The following is a 20,393-nucleotide window of genomic DNA, read 5'->3' as shown; positions in this document are numbered from 1 at the left end:
GTAAACAAGGTCAGGAGTTCAAAACCAGCCTGGCCAAGATGGTGAAACCCCATCTCTACTAAGAATGCAAAAATTAGCCAGGCGTGGTGGCATGCGCCTGTAATCCCTGTACTTAGGAGAGTGAGGCAGAGAACTGCTTGAACCTGGGAGGCGGAGTTTGCATTGAGCCAAGATGGCGCCACTGCACTCCAGTCTGGGTGACAGAGCAAGACTCTGTCTCCAAAAAAAAAAAAAAAAACCTTCTGTACTTTTATATGTGCACAACCATTTCCATGATGGTTGCCTCCCTCTACTTCAGCTCTTAAAAACGTATACATTCCCCCACCATGGGCACCAATCTCAAAGATATCACTAAGGCATGTTCCCTTTGCACTCAAACTTCCCCTCAAGATGCCATCAGATCACCCCCTTTCCCCACACGCCAGGCCCGAGGACACCTGCCAGGACAGGACTGGCAAATCGCCTTCACCCGCATGCTCCCTGTAAAATAAGTCCGGAAGCTTCTGACAATAGTAGATTGTATGGATGGATAGAGGCTTTTCCTACCACCACTACTACTACTGAAAAAGCAAACAGTCACCTCTATTCTCCTCACCCATTTTGTCCCCCGGTTTGGACTCCCCTCTTTCATCCAGGCCGACAGCAGGCCAACATTTGTCTCACAGGTTAACCAACAGCTGGTAAAGACTCTAAACATTAAATGGGCCTTCCGTATTCCTTATTGCCCCCAATCTTCAGGTACGATTGAATGAGCCAATGCCCTTCTAAAACAACAGTTATCCAAACTCTCCCTGGAGGTTAAAATGGCCTAAACTTCACTTCTCCTCATGCCTTTATATGCCATTCCTCACAAGCCCCTCAGCCTAAGCCCATTTGAACATATGTATGGACGCCCCTTTATCCTCCAAAATTTCCCTGTATCTCCCGGCCCTCCTGCATGGGATACTTGGCCAGCATTACACCTCTCTCACCATCTAACACACAGTACACAAACGCTTACTTGCCCCTGCATGAAAGTCCATCCTCAAAACACTCCTTCCTGTCCCTACAACCAGTGGGGACTGGGTCTGGATCACAGACTCCTCCTCCCCTCTCCTACCTAAGTGGACAAGTCCTCACCAGGTTATTCTAGCTACTCCCACAGCGGCAAAGCTAACCCGCTTTCCACACTGGATACACCATTCCAAACTAAGAAAAGCTCCAGATCCATATCCAGAAGTTTTCTCCCCCCGCAAAAAATATTCTTCCCCCGTCACAGGACCAACCTCACTGCGCTTAACAAGAGTTGCAGAAGTTGCCTATCCAGAAGGCCCTGGTCCATAACACTCTCCGCCTCCAATTTCCAATCTTTTATCTCAAACCTTGTTTCAGATCTCTCCCTCCCCACGTCCCTGGATACTCCACTCGAATTCCTCACATCAATCCAGGAGCTATGGCTACAGGGCACCTTTCAGAATTTCACTCCTACTCAAATCACCTTTTTTCATTTTGTCCTTTGTGGATATGCTAAATCCTCACCCCCAACCTCTGGCAACCAGGCCCCCTTCGTCAGCCTCACACATTGCTCTTAAATCAGTCACACTCCCCTCTTTCTTCCAACTGTTAAATTTGTTTGTCCACACAAATCCAGCAGTTCACAGCCCTTCCTGTTAACCTAAGTACAGAAACTTGGTCCAAAATAAACCTGCATCTCACCTACTCTGCCAATTCATTCCCAAAACCTGTTTATAATCTTGTTTGGCTGAACACCTTTCCCCGCAGTCCATCAAATCCACCCACACCGTCACACACAGGGCTGTTACCCTCCTTTGCCTCGTAACCTCTAAACATGTTACAAGCTGGATTCCATAAAACACCTCTTACCAACCCCTCCCCTCTCTGCCAGCACCACTCACTCTCCATGTATCCAACTTAAGGGCGCTCCCTGGAAAAAATGCACACACAATTCCCTCAGCTGCAACCTATATATCCTTCTGCCCTACCTGTACTGCAATAGCCACTTGTTAACGAAAACCTAGTTCTCTCTCTCTCCGAAACTCAACAGCCTTCACCTCCTCCCCCAGCAACATCCCTTATCTGGCCTTCACAGGGGTTACCCTTGTTAACAGCTATTCAACCTGGAAAAACAAAAAGTTGGAACAAAACATTTGTTCAGGGTTCACCCCCCATCTTCTCACAGCTCGCTACCTTCCTTTACAACTTTAGCCTGCCAACCCCCTCCCCACCTTTTCTTTCTTTATGAAACCAACTTATCTTTGCCTGGTGGCAGCTGGGTTACAAACATACACCCTGGTGTTTCAATTTCCAAACATTAACATTTTGCCTAACAACCAAACCATGCAGGCTCTCCCTATTTCCTCCTCCTCTGAGCACGAGCACGCTAAGCTGGCTCTACATCTCCTTCCTCTGGTAACAAGATTAAGCCTCTCTGTCGCACGTGGCACCAGAATGGCAGGTCGGGTGTGTCAGCCTCAGCTGCCTTTTACATATATAAAAATCTCTGCAGTCCTCTATAATACCTAGAGGACATGCCTACTTCCATCACAAGCCTCCAAAGGCAAGTAGGTTCCCCTGTGGGAGTTGTTCTCCAGAACCGAAGGACTGCAGACCTGTCAGCCACTGAGAAGGGGTGCACATGTGTGGCTCTCCAAGAAGGCTGTTTAAATGTTCATGAATACAGCACTGTTCGAGACACAGCCCACAGGCTCCGAGACAGGGCTGCAGAAATCCAACATCAAGCCACTAACTCTTGGAGGCAGGGGTTGTCCCTCCTAATGTGGATACCTTGGGTAACCTCTTCTTAGGCCCCTAATTTTCTTCCTCCTAACAGTTGGCCTGTGTGTACTCACCTTCATATCCCACTTTACCTCCCGAAGGCTGAACTCCCTTGTCCAGGCAGCCACCCAGAAAGACACTGATTTGATCCTACTCCGCCAAGTCCAGTATCAGCGCCTCCAGGAAAGCCACTCTAAAGTCAGACACCCACTGCTTCAAAACCCAAACCCTGATTACAGCACCCCTATTCAGCAGGAAGCAGCCAGATAATCAACAACCACCCTCTTCCCTTTATATAAAAGTAGGTGGCCAGGTGCGGTGGCTCACACCTGTAATCCCAGCACTTTGGGAGGCTGAGGCAGGCAGATCACTTGAGGTCAGGAGTTTGAGACTAGCCTGGCCAACATGGTGAAACCCCATCTCTACTAAAATACAAAAATTAGCTGGGTGTGGTGGCGCACACCTGTAGTCCCAGCTACTCAGGAGCCTGAGGCAGGAGAATCACTTGAACCCAGGAGGCAGAGGCTGCAGTAAGCTGAGATCGCACCACTGCACTCCAGCCTGGGTGACAGAGTGAGACTGTCAAAAAAAAATAAAAATAAAAAATAAAGCATAAAGCAAGAATGTTAGTCCAACTTGCACCATTTTGTATGTCCCCACCATTTTGCAGACCTTGTTCAAAATGAAACATTCCACGGGGGTTTGGGTGGTGAGAAACAGCCTGCCTCTTATATTCTGCTGGGAGAAAGTGCATGGGAGAAAGTGCAAGGAACACCACATTCTGCCGGAACAAGGGCCAGAACCGCCTCATCCTGAGAACATGTTATCAACATTTTCCCAGGAAGCAGGCCATGCCCCCCAGCCCCGACCCCTCCCACGCAGGCCTATAAATTGCCCCAGCCTGTAAGTAGCAACGGGCTCTGGCACTAAGCTGGTCTCCCATCTCCACAGGTTTTTGCAACATACCTGTGTTGCTGTTAAGCCGCCCTCTCTCTCTCTCTCTCTCTCTCTGTGTGTGTGTGTGTGTGTGTGTGTGTGTGTGTGTGTGTGTGTGTGTGTGTGTGTCATTCTTTAACCCTCACCTTTCCTTCAAAACCTAACATCACCCAGGCTGGAGTGCAGTGGTGCAATCTCAGGTCATCGCAAACCCCACCTCCTAGGCTCAAGCAATCCTCCGCCTCAGTCTCCCGAGTAGCTGGGAATACAGGCATGTGCCACCATGCCTGGCTAATTTTTTGTATTTTTTGTACACACAGGGTTTTGCCATGTTGCTTGGGCTGGTCTCAAACTCCAGGACTCAAGCCATCCTCCTGCCTCAGCCTCCCAAAGTGCTGGGATTTCAGGTGTAAGCCACCACACCCAGCCAGTTCTAATTCTTATCAATTCAGAAAACCCTGGTTCCCATGGGTCTTTCTTCCTGAAAAGAAACTCAGAAGGAAGTGGTTAGTTGGATTAGCTACAGTCTTCATCACTGGAATTGGTCTCAGGGCTGAAATGTTCTCTTCTTTTCTGTTCATTACTCATCTAAAATTACAACTATCAACACAGCAGACCTGGTGGGTCCCTGGGTTTGAGAAGCTCAAACGTCCTTGCAGCAGCTGTAGCTTATTCAGTGGGATCCTTGTTGTGTGCTCCTGGGTCACTGGACCTCCAACCCTACAAAGTCCAGAACCATGTAGACAGGAAACACAAAATCTCCCAGTAGGTTATGGGAGAGTTTGGGTGAGTTGGGCCACTCCTGCTTCAAATCTGTTTCCCAGACTCATGTGTTCTTTCTGTTAGGAACACAGTACCATAAAAAGTATCCAAATTAATGTATGGCATCCCAAAGGATGGTGCCATCCTTTCAGAGCATCTTCTCCATGCTGCTGCTTCAGCTGAGCCTCTAGAAGGCCAGTGCAGAGTTGCGTGAGGCTGGCTGCTACAATACAGGTACCAGTGGGTCCCACTAGGATGCTGCTGTGTGAGGATTCATGCCTCTGAATGAAGCAACCTAAGCCCCAGGCAGTGGTGTGGGCGGAGGCTCTGTAGGAAAGGTCAGCTGGTACCTGAAATAGGCATCCATCCGTGTGAGAACAAACGGCCAGCCTTTCCAGGATAGAAAGGGCATGATGGCGTCCACTCTGTTATGGACAATTTGGACATCCAGAGGTGGCAGCTGCCAGACAGGCCCTGGTAAGGGAGTTCATGCTCCTCCTCCTGCCTCGGCCTCCCAATGTGCTGGAATTACAGGCATGAACCACTGCGCCCGACAACATGAGACCCAGGGTGAAGGAGGTCTTCCATATGGAATCTTCATTTTTGTCACCAGGGTCACCCCTTTCATGCTCCAGAGTGGCTGGCGGTGAGGACTGGTGTCCACTGGTAAGTGATTTTGTCTGCTTGGCTGCTCAGTGCCTCATGTGCTGGATGCCTTGGTGGGCACTGATATGTGCAAACACCTTCCCACTCTGTGCCCTCCTGTGTGTTCACCACTGCCTCAACCCAGACCTGGTCTGCAGGCTCCTTTTCCTTCTGGCCCCCACAGAAGGTGGGGACACAAGGCCACTGCCCAGAAGTCTGGGCATTCTCATCTCAGGCCACTTCTGTTTGCAGACATGGGGTGGCCGGCATGCTGCCTGCAGTTCTGCCCACTGGGAAGGTTTTCCTTCCCACCCTTGAGAGTGGCAGTAATACAGGTGCTGCTGCCCATTTCACGTGTGCCCATCCATCTACGTATCTGAGATGAGCCCATCCATCTACAAATCACCCTCCATCAGCCACGCAGGAACCCGCTGCAGCTATAGACTTGAGCTGCACGTCACGTGTGCCATGTGCAGCCATAGGCTTGAGCTGAGGGAGGCATGTGGGCTGGGCTGCCTGCTCCCTCAGCTCACTCTGGCGCTCTGGCCCTGCGTGGATGTCATCCTGGCCATGCCATTGCCACATTCTGATGGATGCTGCTGGGCTGCCTGACTTCGTGCCTGGGGAGGCCTGACAGAGCTCAGCTCATACTGGAAGCGTGTGCGGATGCAGGGCCATTTGGGGTCCAATAGACAAGTGTTCTATTCTCTGCTGCAGGCGGTGCAGCCTTGCTCCGGGATCCGGCCATCCTTGCACCTTTCAAATGCCTGCATCACTGTCCCTTGCACAGACTCCCTTCTGCTGAGACATTTTCCCAGGTCACAAGGGAAAGCTTAGCAGTGGAGCCTCACCTTGTGCCAGGGACTGTCAGTGCCTCACCTCCTAACCAGAACAGCGCCTTCTTCACCTGCAGATGGTGGGTGGGCCAGTCCCAAATGTCCGTCTGATCACTGGTTTTCTCAAGCTGCTTCTGGCTCATTTGTGTTGGTCTGGGTCCTCCAAAAAGAAGACCTCAAGATAGAATTAAGGATGCAAACGTCTTGTTCAGAGAAATGCCTGGGATAGAAAATAGTGAGGTAACCAGGAAGACGGATGGGCCATCAGATGGCTTCAAGCTTGACACCCAGTGGAGAGAAGTTTCGGTGGAAGTGTCTCGGGCAGCTGTGCAGTGATGTCTTCCCACCACAGCTGACAGTTGGAGAATGACATTAGTTTATGCATTAGTGGTTTTATCTTAGATCATTTGGCCAGGGTGCTGTTTGCCTGGTTTGTCTCTTGTGAAGTTACCTTATTCCCTTTTGTAATTAATAATAATTACATTGCATGGTGATGTTTTGACACTGTGTAAATATCCTGAGCCTCAGGCCCTGGAGACACCTGGCTTTCGCAGGTGTTGGTGCTTCTTGCCCGAGTTACCACCACCGTGTCTGCTGTGGCTGACTGAGGATGCCACAGGTTCTTTGGCGTCCCTCCCGTTGAGAGCAGGAACAATGTCTTCTTGAATCTGGGCAGGCTCTATCACTGCTTTGACCAAGAGAATGATGATAATTTGAGAAACATTTTCCATAATGACTGCATATAAACATTAAACTTCAGGGTCCTGAAAGTCCAGGGGATGGAAAGTCTGTTCTAGATTGAAGGAGACAAGAAATAGGACAAGTGGATGCAACTCGTGACCCTCAGCCGAGTCCTCATGCTCTGAGGGATTGCTCCACAGTGAGCAGGTCACACAAACCTACCCCCAAAGGCTGAGGGAGCTGAGAGGCTGAAAAAAGAGGCTGACAAATGCAGTTTCTCAGAAAGAAACATTTAAGAGACTTATGAACAGAAGTAGTATCTCGGGCAGCCACAAGACAGTGGATCCCTGCACCTGCCCTCCAGAAAGCATCCTTTATATAGCAAGATTTTTGGTAAAAACGTGCAGCTGGTGATGCCTCAGACTTTCTTGCAAAATTCCTGACTGCTGGGGAAGTTAGGTAAGCATCTTTCTGAGGGGTTATCAATGCTACAGGCCTTGTGTGAGGACCTTGGTATGCAGGAGTCTAACATCAGCCACCACAGTGATTTTGCTTCAAGATGATACCACTCTTGCCAGGTAACAGGGTATTTTCCTTCAGAGACATTGCAGGGACACCTGGTGACCCTTGAATGGGGGTCTCTGGGAAGGTGCACTATTCATGCAACCTTTTATCTAAGCTTGAAATTGTTTCAAGCTAAATTAACTTCAAATGTTGATCATAGTAAGGAAGGAGACCACCACTTCTCATGCTGCCCTCCTCTCCCCGTCTTGACTAGTTTAAAAGGAGAAGAGGGAGAAAACAAAAAGAAACAGAAGATAAATAGCCAGATGACCTTGGCACCATCACCCAGCCCTGGTGGTTAAAAATAATATAATAATAATATCAACCTCTAACCTGAACTGCTTGTGTTATCTGTAAATTCCAGACATTGCATAAGAAAGCACTGTAAAACTTTCTGTTCTGTTGATGCATGTAGCCCCCAGTCACGTTCTCCACGCTTGCCCGATCTATCATAATAACCCTTTCATGTGGACCCTTTAGAGTTGTAAGCTCTTAAAAGGGCCAATAATTTCTTTTTCAAGGAGCTTGGCTCTTCAGACACAAGTCTGCCGAAGCTCCCGGCCCAATAAAACCCCGTCCTTCTTTAACCCGGGGTCTGAGAAGTTCTGTCTGCAGCTTGTCCTGCTACAATAGGATGAGAGTTCTCCAGGCACTCTGGCCTTTGGGTGGGAACTGTCTCCAAAACACCCCCAGGTTCCTGGCTCTCCTCACTTCTGGAGGGGGTGGGTCTGCCATGTAACCACTGCCCTGACCTCACAAATGATAGCACTTCACCTTTTTGCTTCAGATATTTTAAAGGGAAATAACACCTTACAGACGTAGTCTCTTTCTAAACTTCCCAGATCCATTCCCTTTAAACAATCCTCCCTCAGCATGGTTTTTAGACTTGATTTGTTTTGTTTTGTTTTAGAAATGGAGTCTTGCCATGTTCCCCAGGCTGGTCTCAAATTCCTGGACTCAAGGGGTCTTCACTCTGCCTCTCAAGTAGCTGGGACTATAGGCTGCCCTCACCTCCTGCTGTGAGGCCAGTTCCTAACAGGCCACTGAACTGTAGTGGTCCATAGCCTGAGGGTTGGGGACCCCTGCTACAGGTGCACACCACCACACCTGGCTTTTTAAAAATTTTTGTAAAAATGAAGCCTTGATATGTCGCCCAGGCTGGTAAAGTGGTTCTCCCACCTAGTCCTCATAAAGTACTGGGATTATAGGCATGAGCCACCACACCCAGTCTCCACTCCTATTTGTTATTGAATACTATTCCATTGTATGGCAGATGTGGTTTGCATCTGTGTCCCTGCCCAAATCTCATGCTGAAAGGTAATCCCCCGTGCTGGAGGTGGGGCCTGGTGGGAGGTGATCGGATCGTGGGGGTGGCTTTTCAGGAATGGTTCACTGCCATACTCTTAAGTTATGTGCTCATGATAGCGTTCTCCTGAGATCTGGCTGCCCGCCTCGGCCTCCCAAAGTGCTGGGATTACAGGCGTGAGCCACCGCGCCCAGCCTGTCATTTTTATTATAACCCTTCTAATGGTATGAAATGGCACCTCCCTGTGGCTTCAATTCACATTTCTCTAATAGCCAATGATGCTGAAGGCTTCACGTACCCATTACTCACTTTGTATCTTCCTTGATGTCCACTCAAATCTTCTGCCCGTTTAATTAGGTTGCTTCCCTTCTTTTCAGTCTTAAAAAAAAAAATTATTGGGCTATAATTCACATACTATATAAATTCACCCATTTTATACAATTCAATGATTTTGGCACATTATTTTTCACTATAGTAAAATACATGTTAAACAAACGTATGGGAGGCCATTGTTTCGGACCAAGCTCCTGCACTAGGGCCCAAGAGAGCAGCCCAAGGCGGAACTGAGTCACCCGAGCCGGCCGCCACCCGACCGGAGGGGAAACGGGGCAGCTCTCAAAACCCTGGAGGCGCAGACCGCGCACGCGGGCCAGGGACGCCCGCGCGGCTCCGCTCCGCGCTGATCCGTAAGGTCCCGCCGTTCCCCGCCGCCCACCCGGAGCCGACGAAAGCCAGCCAGCGCCTCAGCCTCAGGTGACTGGAGTTCTGACCCCGACCACGGGAGGCGTCTGCCGCTTTACCCTCCTCTGCGCAAGTGGGGAGGGAGACGCGGGCCCAGGCTGCAGTTTCTACCTCAGAAACGGAAACAAAACACCGCCTTCTGTTTCCCTTTTCCTCGGGGGAAGAAAGAAAAAAACTGTCTAGAACCAGACCTGGGACCCCGAGGCGGCGACTCCCGACTCACCCGGGCGGGGAGGGGGCGGGGCCTGGCGAGGTCTCGGCTCCGCCCCTCGGGCCAGCGGACCACAGTGGGGCGGTCCTTGCTGCTTTCCTAGAGCGACCCGGAAGTGGCCCTCGGGGCGCTTCCGGGGACGAGGCCCGCTTTTGGCTGCATCAGCTGGGGATTGCCGGAGCCAGGTGCTGGGGGCGACTGGGACCGCGGGAGCGTGGGGTGGAGTCGGGTGGAGTCTCCCTCCCCGGCTGGGGGTGCGGGCCTAGGAAAGGCTGTTTCGCCGCTGTGTCCGGGGAGCTCTCCATACTGCGGGGTTTTTCCGCGGAGGGGCGCCCGCCGGTAGGTTGGCCCCGAACCGTGGGGGCGGCGACGGGCGCTCGACTCTGTGCACCAAGGCCCCCGCGCCCCCGTCAGAACCGCGGGTAGGGAGTTGGGGTGCGAACCCGGCCTGCCAAGCCGCGTGACCGGAAGCGGGCAGCTCGGAGGCCTTCCCGGATGGCCCTTTGGAGTGGAAAGGCGCTGCTGGTGCTGGCGGGGCGGTGAAGGAGTTGGCAGTGGGTGGTCGTTGACTTTCAGGGAGAATGGGGGCGCCGTGAAGTCCCTGAGGAGTTCCCTGGATTCCCCCAGCGCTGTGCAGTGGCCTGACAAGTGCCTTGAGGACAGGAGCTGTGCCCCGCCGAGCTCTGCTCCAGCCCCTGCTGAGGTGAGCAGGTGCTTGTGCTGCTGCGCTCCCCCATCAGGTGCCTGGCACCCTCTTTAGATGCGGCACTTGCCTCTGTTGCCACCCGTTGCTCAGCGCCTCCAGCCCGGGGGTTGAGGGCTGTGGTGGAAACCGCTGAGACTTCTGAATAGACAGGTCTAGGCTCCAGTCCTTGATTTTGGCAGCTGTGTTTACAGCTTTGATTTCTTTTTACTTTTCTTTTCTTTCTCCCTCCCTCTCTCCTCTCCTTCCCTTTCTTCCGTGCTTCCTTCCTCACAGCATCTCGCTGTGTTGTCCAGGCTGGAGTGCAGTGGCTCGATTTCGCCTCACTGCAGCCACGACCCAAGGGATTCTCTGTCCTCAGCTTTCTGAGTAGCTGGGACTACAGACGTGCACCACCACGCCTGGCTGGTTTTTTAAATTTTTTTGTAGAAACGGGGCCTTGCTATGATGCCCAGGTTGGTCTCCAACTCCTGGGCTCAAGCAGTCCGCTGGCCTCACCCTCACAAAGTGCTGAGATTTCAGGCTGGAGCCACTGCACCTGGCCTAGAGTCTTATCTCCCTGTCAGGTAGGAATGGTATTTCTTCTTGCCTGCTGTTGTGAAGGATTCAAGGTTGAATAGTTAAATGGTCTCAGTGTGGTCCTTGGCGCCAGCTGCCCGTGTCCCTATGTTCCCTGGACCTCTCCCCTAGTTCATTCTTTCATCTGTTAACTTACTTGGAGAACTTGTGCTGTTTCCTGGTCCTCCTCCCTGCTCCGCGACTTCTCTGCCAATTCCTGCTTGCCCTTCATGCCTTAGATGTCACTTCCTCTGGGAGGCCTCCACTCCTCCTGGGACTGTCATGGACCCCTCTGCCACCTGCTCCCAGGGCCACCTCCCCAGCACTGACTGTCATTGGTAGTTCACACTGTCAGCATCCTGATGATGGGGACCATATCAACCCTCACTCGCTGGCCCAAAGGATGTGAGAGTCACTGGTCTTCTCCCCCTGCCCCACTCTAGGCATCTGCATCTGGGACCGACCTCCTGGGCTGGCTGATCAAGGAGGAAGCAGCAGCAATGTCTGCTGTGGGGACTGCAGCTCCGTACCTGCATCATCCTGGTGATAGTCACAGTGGCCGAGTGAGTTTCTTGGGGGCCCAGCTTCCTCCAGAGGTGGCAGCAATGGCCCGGCTACTAGGGGACCTAGACAGGAGCACGTTCAGAAAGTTGCTGAAGCTTGTGGTCAGCAGCCTGCAGGGGGAGGACTGCCGAGAGGCTGTGCAGCGTCTTCGGGTCAGCGCCGACCTGCCGGAGGAGCGGCTGGGTGCCCTGTTGGCAGGCATGCACACGCTGCTCCAGCAAGCCCTCCGTCTGCCCCCTGCCAGCCTGAAGCCTGACACCTTCAGGGACCAGCTCCAGGAGCTCTGCATCCCCCAAGACCTGGTCGGGGACTTGGCCAGCGTGGTATTTGGGAGCCAGCGGCCCCTCCTTGATTCTGTGGCCCAGCAGCAGGGGGCCTGGCTGCCCCATGTTGCTGACTTTCGGTGGCGGGTGGATGTAGCAATCTCCACCAGTGCCCTGGCTCGCTCCCTGCAGCCCAGCGTCCTGATGCAGCTGAAGCTTTCAGATGGGTCAGCATACCGCTTCGAGGTCCCCACAGCCAAATTCCAGGAGCTGCGGTACAGCGTGGCTCTGGTCCTAAAGGAGATGGCAGATCTGGAGAAGCGGTGTGAGCGCAGACTGCAGGACTGACCCCTCAGTTGGCCAGTCCCATTCAGGTCAGGCTTGGACAGGCACCTGAGATGGTGGCAAAGTGCAGCTGACTCTCCCCGGACAGCTCTGCCCTTGCCATGAGGCAGGCTCTTAAGTGAGAGTGTTTGAACATAATTATGTAGTCTTCTGTTTAATTGAAAAAGAGAGCTATGCCTTTTTTTCTTTTTTGGAAGTAAAGCAGCTGTAAACAACATGTTTCTCTAGGTGGGTGTTAAGCTCACACCCTCCCTTTCCCTGTACATTTGTCTTTGCTGCTGGGCGTGGCTATGTGGCCAGGTTGAGGCCCTTTGTAGACACCATACAGTTGCTCAGCCTGGCCCCATGTAGCCAGGTGCTTTTGTACATCTTGTATTTTAGGTTGGGCATTTTCATTCTTCTGCCTTAAATCCCTGACCCCACAGAGCTGACATTCTAGTGGGGCTGAGGGGAGGGGAAACATTGTAAAATAAATAATAAAAATTTACTGGAATAGCTCATCAGAGGATGGGATGGGATGCAGCAAATAGGGTGGGGTCTGTGTGCTGATGGGGTGACCTTCCTTGAGGGTGTGACATCTGAGCGAGGACTTGAAGGAGCGAGGGGCACAGCGCTCTGAGGGGGGCAGCACAAGGTAAGGAGAACGGTGCACAGGCGGCCAGCGTGGGGAGGCCTAATGTGCTTAAGGCCTACTGGCTGCAGCCAAGTAGGTGGTGATCATTGAGGGGAGGTGATGTTGGGGAGGTTACAGAAGTCAGGGCCCTAGGGCCTTTTAAAGACTTTGGCTCAATTCTGAGTGACAGAGGAGCCCTTTTGAGGGTTTTCAGCAAAGGAGAGACATGATCTGGTGATTGGCTGCTATGTGGAGGGGCGCAAGGGAGGAGGCTAGAGCCTAGCAGAGAGGCTGTCACCAGGGTGGACTTGGTGGCAGGGACCTCTCCCGGGTGCCTCTAGGGCAGGTGTGTGCAGGGGTTGTAGCCAGCTTTGCAGCTTCCAGCATAACTGTGTTCCAGGAGGGGCCTTGGGGCTGTCTTTGCAGAGCCATTTTCAGTCAACTGGGTTCCAGCTGACTGCCCCTGCCTCCATGGAGCACTTCTGGACCATGTTTGGTCTGTTCTCTGCAGAGAAACCTCCCCTTGTCTTTGAGTGCCTGGGGTTGCTTGGCTGTTTGTCTTGTCTGCAGTTTTTGGTTTGTCTCCTCCACTAGCCTGGATTTCTTCCTCATCCTCCGTGGGCAGTTCTGACATGTCGGGGTGCAGAAGAGTACCTGGGGGCGGGGTCAGCAGACTCTTGGAGGGGCCCAGGTGCCCTCCAAGGCGCATACTTGTGGCTACTGCCATCTAGTCGTTCACTCGACTTCGTCCCACCCTCACTGAGTTTCAGGTACAGCCCTCCTGTCTCCCTGAAGGCACTGTCCCTACCACTGTCTTCGGGTCAGGAATATGACCAGTCACTTCCTGCATTCTCTGTCCCCAGATGTGGATGTGGCTGGGGCTGTGGCAGCTGAGACCATGTTGCCTTTCTCACTCACCAGCCCTGGCCCTGCAGGGACAGCAGCTTTAGGGACAGCCCCATCCTTCTGCTTCTCCCAGCTGCTTTGCAAAGCCTGTGTGGAGCCCAGAGCACAGACCTGCCCTCGGTCCTCAGGCTGACCTCTCACCGTCTCTCATTGGGAATCTCGGTTTGCCTCAATTCATCTGTGAATGCTTGGGCTTGTCTCAAGCGGGGACCCAGGCAAACCAAGACACAGCCATGAAAAGACAGCTTGTGAGACACAGGCAGGGGAGTGAGCCATTCCCAGGACTGGGGCTGGCACTGCCTGAGTACAGGGGAGTGAGGGACAGAGAGGGCAAGTGCAGGGACAGCAGCTGGCCTCAAGGCTAGACACAGGATTTTGGTCATTCCACTGGGGCAAGGGGAGCAGTGGGGTTTTAATCAGGGCAGACATGATCCAGTTGGACTTGAGATCCCTGCAGCATGGAGCAGACTTAGAGGCCACTTCCTCTGGCTCAAGAGTGAGCAAACTCTTCCCACAAAGGGCAAGAGAGTAAACATTTTAGATTTTGTGGGCCATGAAGTTTCTGTCCACCCTGCCATGGTGGCTTGAAAGCAGTCACACAATATGTAAACAAATAGATATGGCTGTGTTCCAATACTTCTTTTTTTTTGAGATGGGAGTTCCACTCTTGTTGCCTAGGCTGGTGTGCAGTGGCACGATCAACCTCTGCCTCCCAGGTTCAAGCAATTCTCCTGCCTCAGCCTCCCAAACAGCTGGGATTATAGGCGCCTACCACCACGCCCAGCTAATTTTTGTATTTTTAGTAGAGACAGGGTTTCACCATGTTGGCCAGGCTGGTCTTGAACTCCTGACCTCAGGTGATCCGCCCACCTCGGCCTCCCAAAGTGTTGGGATTACAGGCATGAGCCACTAAGCCTGGCCTCCAATAACTTTTTTTTAATGGATATTGAAATTTTCCTTTTTTGAGACAAGGTCTCCCCGTCATCCAGTCTGGAATGCAGTGGCATGATCATGGCTCACTGTAGCCTCAACCTCCTGGGCTTACAGGCACACCACACCACGCCCAGCTAATTTTCGTATTTTTGGAGAGATGGGGTTTCACCATGTTGCCCAGGCTGGTCTTGAATTCCTGGGCTCTGGTGTTCTGCCCACCTCGGCCTCCCAAAGTGCTGGTATTACAGCAATGAGCCACCGCACCCAGTCATGAAATTTTAATTTCATGTGTCACGAAGTATTTTTTTCCATTTAAAAACCATTCTTAGGCCAGGCATGGTTGGGGCCAACCCCATGAGCCCACTGGACCCCTCCAATGCAGAGCACCTGTCCATCCTTGTCAGTGGTCAGTCTCCATTAGACCTGGACTCCAGGGCAGGGGCTGGCTCTGTCCATCTTTGTCCCCATGGTTTGCGCAAGGCCTTGCATAGAGAACAGATGTCTGCATCTGGGAAATTACTCCCTTGGTTTTCTTGGCCTTAGCTCTCTGTGGAAACTTGCTAGTGAGTTCCCTCTCCTGCGGCACTGTCCTGAGCTCAAAGCCTGGATACCTCCCCGGCTGCATCACTCATTCTTTCAGCAAACATTTCTGGGACTCTGAGTCCAGCTGCATGCACTGGGGACTTGGGGATTTATAAAATGGCCTGGGCCCGGCCCTTGCTCTGCTCCACTTTGTGAAGTTTCCAGAAAGCTCCAAATAGTTTCAATTCAGTGTCATAAATTGAAGACTATTCTGATAGTTGAGATAAAAAGCAATTCTAGGCCTAGGTTATAATTTATTGTCTCCAAAACAGAAACCCAAAATGTTTTTATTTATTTATATATTGTGGAGATGGCCTCACTCTGTCCCGTAGGCTGGAGTGCAGTGGTGCGATCACAGCTCACTGCAGCCTCCCAACTCCTGGGCTCACGTGAGCCTTCCTTGGCCTCCCAAAGGGCTGGGATTACAGGTGTGAGCCACCGCGCCTGGCCTGGAAACTCTTCAGCTGAGTTTCCTGAAGCCCAAATTGCACAACTGTGTGAGCAGGTCACAGGATAGTCCAGCACCTGCACTACCCCGAGCAGCCCCTCCTCTCCCTCTGCACAGAACTACCACAGCCTGTATGCCGGGGCCACCTGGCCTCCTCTCCCTCTGCACAGAACCACAGCCTGTGTGCCGGGGCCGCCTGGATGCTTCCATGTGATACTCAGATCTCAAAGCTGTGCAGCAGCTTGAATTTTAAGTCGTGTGCTCACAGCCTTGGCTCTCAACAAGCTGCCCCATGGATTTGATGTGTCGTTTCCACATCCTGCAGCCAGAAGAGGACTCCTCCTCAGCCAGGCGCGGTGACTCACACCTGTCATCCCAGCACTCTGGGAGGCCAAGGCGGGTGGATCACCTGAGGTCAGGAGATCGAGACCATCCTGGCTAACACGGCGAAACCCCATCTCTACGAAAAATACAAAAAAAAAAATTAGCCGGGCGTGGTAGCAGGCACCTGTAGTCCCAGCTTCTAAGGAGGCTGAGGCAGGAGAATGGTATGAACCCAGGAGGCGAAGCTTGCAGTGAGCCGAGATCGCGCCACTGCACTCCAGCCTGGGGGACAGAGGGAGACTCCATCTCGAAAAAAAAAAAGGACTCCCATCCCTCCGTGGCTAATGTCTAACCTGGATTGTTGGACTTTAGGTTTACTTCTGTTGAACTGACCCAGTTGCCTTATTCTCAGTTGTACCGTGACATTTAGGTGAAGAAACCACTAAGGGCTGAGAGGAAAAAATAATCCTTCAGTGGCTGGAAGGCATGAAGTTATTTTCCAAGTTAAGGTGCTCTGGCTGGTGTGGTAAACACTGCTGCAACAGGAAAGCTGCCAGAGGCTCCATGAAGACACCTGGGCATCACCAAGCCCAGGGACACTGTGCACAAATTTGATTTTCACATAGTCTTCAAATGTCACAAGTCTCTTATTTTCTCCCCAACCATTCAGAAACGTAAAAAGCTGCAAATGGTTTGCCTGGTTTGCCACCCCTGATCTAGGACCATGTCAGTCCAGAGAGAATCCAGGTGCTGAAGCAGCATGAAGCCCTTTTGGCTGGTTGCTGTTAGTGGAAAGAACACAGCAGTGTGGTTAGCGCAGAATCTGGAATTTTCAGACCATCCATATGGCTGATGTTCCCCTCCTTTTGTCCTGATCATGAACCAGGAAGTGGCCAAGAGGAGATGACGAGAGCCCAGGAGGAGGCAGGGTCAGAGTCTTTGAGAGCAGGGTTCGGAAGGCCAGGAACAGGAGCTGCAGGTGGTGCATGTGGATGCCTTGGCTCTTGTCCCATGGTTGGGCAGCCCAGAAAGCCTGAAGTAGAGAAAAAGCAATGCCTGTGCTAGACCTGAAGGCGACCAGCTGGCTAAGCACATTACCTGCCAAGACCCTCATCAGCAGCCACGCAGCCCAAGGCAGGGACGTTGCACACATACTCGGCATGTACAGAAGTTCCAGTGTGGGTAGGGCGTGGCTGGAGAAGAGGCAGAGTTACAGTGGACACTCATTTCATGGCTGTAAAGAGCACCATCGCCCTTGCATACCGGGAGGAGCCCCTGAAGGGGCAGGTGGGAGGTCACCAGTCAGGGCTTTGCCCCCAGGAGCAGCACTGTAGTCTGGGAACACACTCGCAGCGTGTTGAGCTAAGCAGCAGCAGCTGGTGGTCACTCAGGCCGACCAAGGGGTCAGATCCCTGTCCACAGGCTGTAAAGACGAAACTCATGGGGACACAAGCACCCTGGACTCTGCTGTGTCCTTTGCCACCAGGGAAAGCTCTGGAACTTGCAAACACATGGACCAGCACAACCTGTTTCAACCTGATACAAATTCCCAAGTTGCTCTTGGGTTAGGCAGCTGAGGCTGCAACGTCTCAGTGACCCTGCCATGATGCCTAACCAGTGCGGCATGACCCAAGCCAGCAGTCACAAGCCCTGGCGTGACCTGTGTCCCTCTAGGCCACATGTTTGGGAGGAAGGGATCACAAAGTGTCCCTCCACTGGGGATGGGGGCCTTTGGGGCCCAAATATTTCTGTGTAATTATTGGCAGTGGCACCAAAAATCAGCAGGTTCCCCGGAACTCCTTCATACCTGAATGACCAGGACTGTGGAGACAGGCTTGAGGTCTTGCTGTTGGCCTCATGCCTGTGAATATCAGCCTTAATTAGATGCTGTGTGAGAAAATCAAATGGACAAGGTGCCAGCCTATTAGATTAGGGTTGAGCAGCAGATTCACATGAAAATTCAATTTCAGCAAAAAAGCATCATGCCTTGAGCAGATTACTGCAAGCCACCTGCCATCAGTCACACCTCCATGTTCCTGCATGTGCCAAGAACCCCCACCATGCTCCACCTGGGTCACTTCTCAAGGTTGTGTTGGCAGCAGAAAACCTGAAGGGTAAGGTAATGGCCCCCCAGCTCCCAACAGAGCAGGCTCACTCCTCACCTCCAGATTTCTCAGCTGTGCCTGCACCTGCTGGGCCTCTGCGTCATGGGAATGGTGGACAAAGGTAACTGATAGGGCCCTGACAACCGCGGTGAGTAATCTGCCTGCCGTCCCCTCCTAGATGGAGCAGCTACAGGATTTCTCGTGAGCTTCTACAAAGAATAAAATCTCAGCCCCTCAGTTCTTGGCAGTTTTTGTTTCAGGCTGAGTTTTAAGGAAAGCTGTCCCACAGCATAAATTACATCCAGACCTGTAAAGTGGAGCAACTGGGGTTCTCCTCCCTGATCCTGCTTCTCCTCCCATCTGTCCTTTTGCCCTACGGTCTGCTGGTCTGCCCCTACTGCAGCTAAAGTTCTTTTCCCTACCATCGTTTTCCCCCACTTCCTCTCCCCAAGTTCTCCCGAGTCCTCCTTCCCCACTCTGCCACCTTCTTCCTTCCCCACTCCCTCACCCCAAGTTCTTCACTCGAACATCTTTTTTTTTTTTTTTTTTGAGACGGAGTCTCGCTCTGTCGCCCAGGCTGGAGTGCAGTGGCCGGATCTCAGCTCACTGCAAGCTCCGCCTCCCGGGTTTACGCCATTCTTCTGCCTCAGCCTCCCGAGTAGCTGGGACTACAGGTGCCCGCCACCTTGCCCGGCTAGTTTTTGTATTTTAGTAGAGACGGGGTTTCACCGGGTTAGCCAGGATGGTCTCGATCTCCTGACCTCGTGATCCACCCGTCTCAGCCTCCCAAAGTACTGGGATTACAGGCTTGAGCAACCGCGCCCGGCCATCGAACATCTTTTCTTCCCACCATCTTTTTTCCCCACTCCCTCTCCTCACCCCTTCTCCTCAGGTTCTTCTCCCCATGTTTCCCAACCACTTCTTTCCATCCCCTTTTCGTCTTTTATTTTTTGAGATNCCTGACCTCGTGATCCACCCGTCTCAGCCTCCCAAAGTACTGGGATTACAGGCTTGAGCAACCGCGCCCGGCCATCGAACATCTTTTCTTCCCACCATCTTTTTTCCCCACTCCCTCTCCTCACCCCTTCTCCTCAGGTTCTTCTCCCCATGTTTCCCAACCACTTCTTTCCATCCCCTTTTCGTCTTTTTATTTTTTGAGATGGAGTCTCACTCTGTCACCCAGGCTGGAGTGCGGTGGCGCGATCTCGGCTCACTGCAAGCTCCGCCTCCCAGGTTCACGCCATTCTCCTGCCTCAGCCTCCTGAGTAGCTGGGACTACAGGCGCCCGCCACCGCACCCGGCTAATTTTTTTGTATTTTTAGTAGAGATGGGGTTTGACCGTGTTAGCCAGGATGGTCTCGATCTCCTGACCTCGTGATCCACCCACCTTGGCCTCCCAAAGTGCTGGGATTACAGGTGTGAGTCACCATGCCTGGCCCATTTTTTCTTTTTCTCCACTGTATTTCCTCCTTACCACATTCTGCCCTCCCCCCCGCAAAAAAAGTGGGGCAACTGCGCCGGTACAAGATAGTCATCAGCCTGAGGGTCTGTGCACACATGGGTGTGCTGGAGACACTGGCATGGACAGGGGTGGGTGTACTAGCATTCACTTGAGTGCTCGTTCTCTGACAGGCACGGTGAGACATGTTCTACATTGTTTCCTCTCAGTGCCCTCTCACAGTGCATGTTTTCAGATACGCAAATAAGGCTCCGAGTTTCAGGGAGGGCAATGATGTCCTGGGTCACACAGCAAGCCCCTGGGGCACAAGTGTGACCTCAGAACCCGTGCTGTGACACCTTGCTTCTGTGCCTGGCACTGGTATGTGCTCCATGAATGCCAACCGCACCAGCAGTGATGGTGTGTACCTGCTAGCCCAGCCTGCCTCTCTGAAGAAGGGGATAGGGCTGGGCCGTTTGGTCCTGGGTGGCTGGGTTAAGTTCTAAGATAAGGATCTAATGTGAAGTTGGAATTCTAGGCACTCCTGGACCTCCTCCAACATGAGCTAATGCATTTCCTTATTGTTGAAGCCAGTGTGAGCCATTGTTTTTGTTTTTTGTTTTTTTGAGACGGAGTCTTGCTTTGTCGCCCAGGCTGAAGTGCAGTGGCCGGATCTCAGCTCACTGCAAGCTCCGCCTCCCGTGTTTACGCCATTCTCCTGCCTCAGCCTCCCGAGTAGCTGGGACTACAGGCGCCCACCACCTCGCCCGGCTAGATTTTGTATTTTTTAGTAGAGACGGGGTTTCACCATGTTAGCCAGGATGGTCTCGATCTCCTGACCTCGTGATCCGCCCGTCTCGGCCTCCCAAAGTGCTGGGATTACAGGCTTGAGCCACCGCGCCCAGCCAAGCCATTGATCCTTAAGGGGAAACAGTTGAGGTAAATTATTTTAACCTACTAAGTCTAGCAGTGTTTGTAGAGCCTTCCTTGTGCTGCTTCCTCCTTCACAGGGACCTGTGAACTCAAACTGCAGACTGCACCCTGGGTGTGAGGGATACAGGCTTTATTGAACAGGTTAAGGTCAAACATTTCAGCAAATTAACATGCATTTTATATGAAGTTGGATTTTTTTTTTTGAGACGGAGTCTCGCTCT

General features: G+C 52.3%; 1 protein-coding gene and 1 long non-coding RNA gene across 6 annotated transcripts in view; one reads left to right on the top strand and one right to left on the bottom strand.

The window, feature by feature from the left end:
- Window positions 1-9,496, bottom strand: part of LOC108536628 (uncharacterized) — a 45,861-nt gene extending 36,365 nt beyond the window's left edge. For 2 of the 3 annotated variants that reach the window (XR_001887571.1, XR_001887573.1), the window contains exons 1-2: window positions 9,438-9,496; window positions 8,815-8,883 (exon numbers count right to left, since the gene is read on the bottom strand). This is a non-coding gene — a long non-coding RNA (uncharacterized LOC108536628). Of the gene's footprint in view, window positions 1-8,814; window positions 8,884-9,357 lie in introns of all 3 variants that reach the window. The other variant, XR_001887572.1, reaches the window with a different exon arrangement.
- COMMD5 (COMM domain containing 5) lies at window positions 9,022-12,383 on the top strand. Of its 3 annotated transcripts, XM_017883596.1 has the most exons (3): window positions 9,569-9,642; window positions 10,034-10,160; window positions 11,162-12,375. In XM_017883596.1, the coding sequence occupies exon 3, from the start codon at window positions 11,219-11,221 to the stop codon at window positions 11,891-11,893; it is 675 nt and encodes a 224-aa protein (XP_017739085.1). In that variant the 5' UTR covers window positions 9,569-9,642; window positions 10,034-10,160; window positions 11,162-11,218; the 3' UTR covers window positions 11,894-12,375. The 3 variants fall into 3 exon arrangements, with proteins under 3 accessions (XP_017739086.1, XP_017739084.1, XP_017739085.1); XM_017883597.1 differs by lacking the exons at window positions 9,569-9,642; window positions 10,034-10,160 and adding an exon at window positions 9,022-9,258 and having other exon boundaries at window positions 11,162-12,383; XM_017883595.1 differs by lacking the exon at window positions 10,034-10,160 and having other exon boundaries at window positions 9,540-9,642; window positions 11,162-12,382.
- The last annotated feature ends 8,010 nt before the right edge of the window (window positions 12,384-20,393 follow it).

This window comes from Rhinopithecus bieti, unplaced genomic scaffold (genome assembly GCF_001698545.2).
Source record: "Rhinopithecus bieti isolate Rb0 unplaced genomic scaffold, ASM169854v2 scaffold_13617, whole genome shotgun sequence".
Classification (NCBI taxonomy): Eukaryota; Metazoa; Chordata; class Mammalia; order Primates; family Cercopithecidae; genus Rhinopithecus; species Rhinopithecus bieti.
Note: the sequence above shows the minus strand (reverse complement) of the source record. Positions and strands in the feature narration are given on the sequence as shown.

Excerpts from the sequence above, each read along its gene's own strand:
- COMMD5 (XM_017883597.1), top strand. The coding sequence starts at position 11,219 with ATGTCTGCTGTGGGGACTGCAGCTCCGTACCTGCATCATCCTGGTGAT.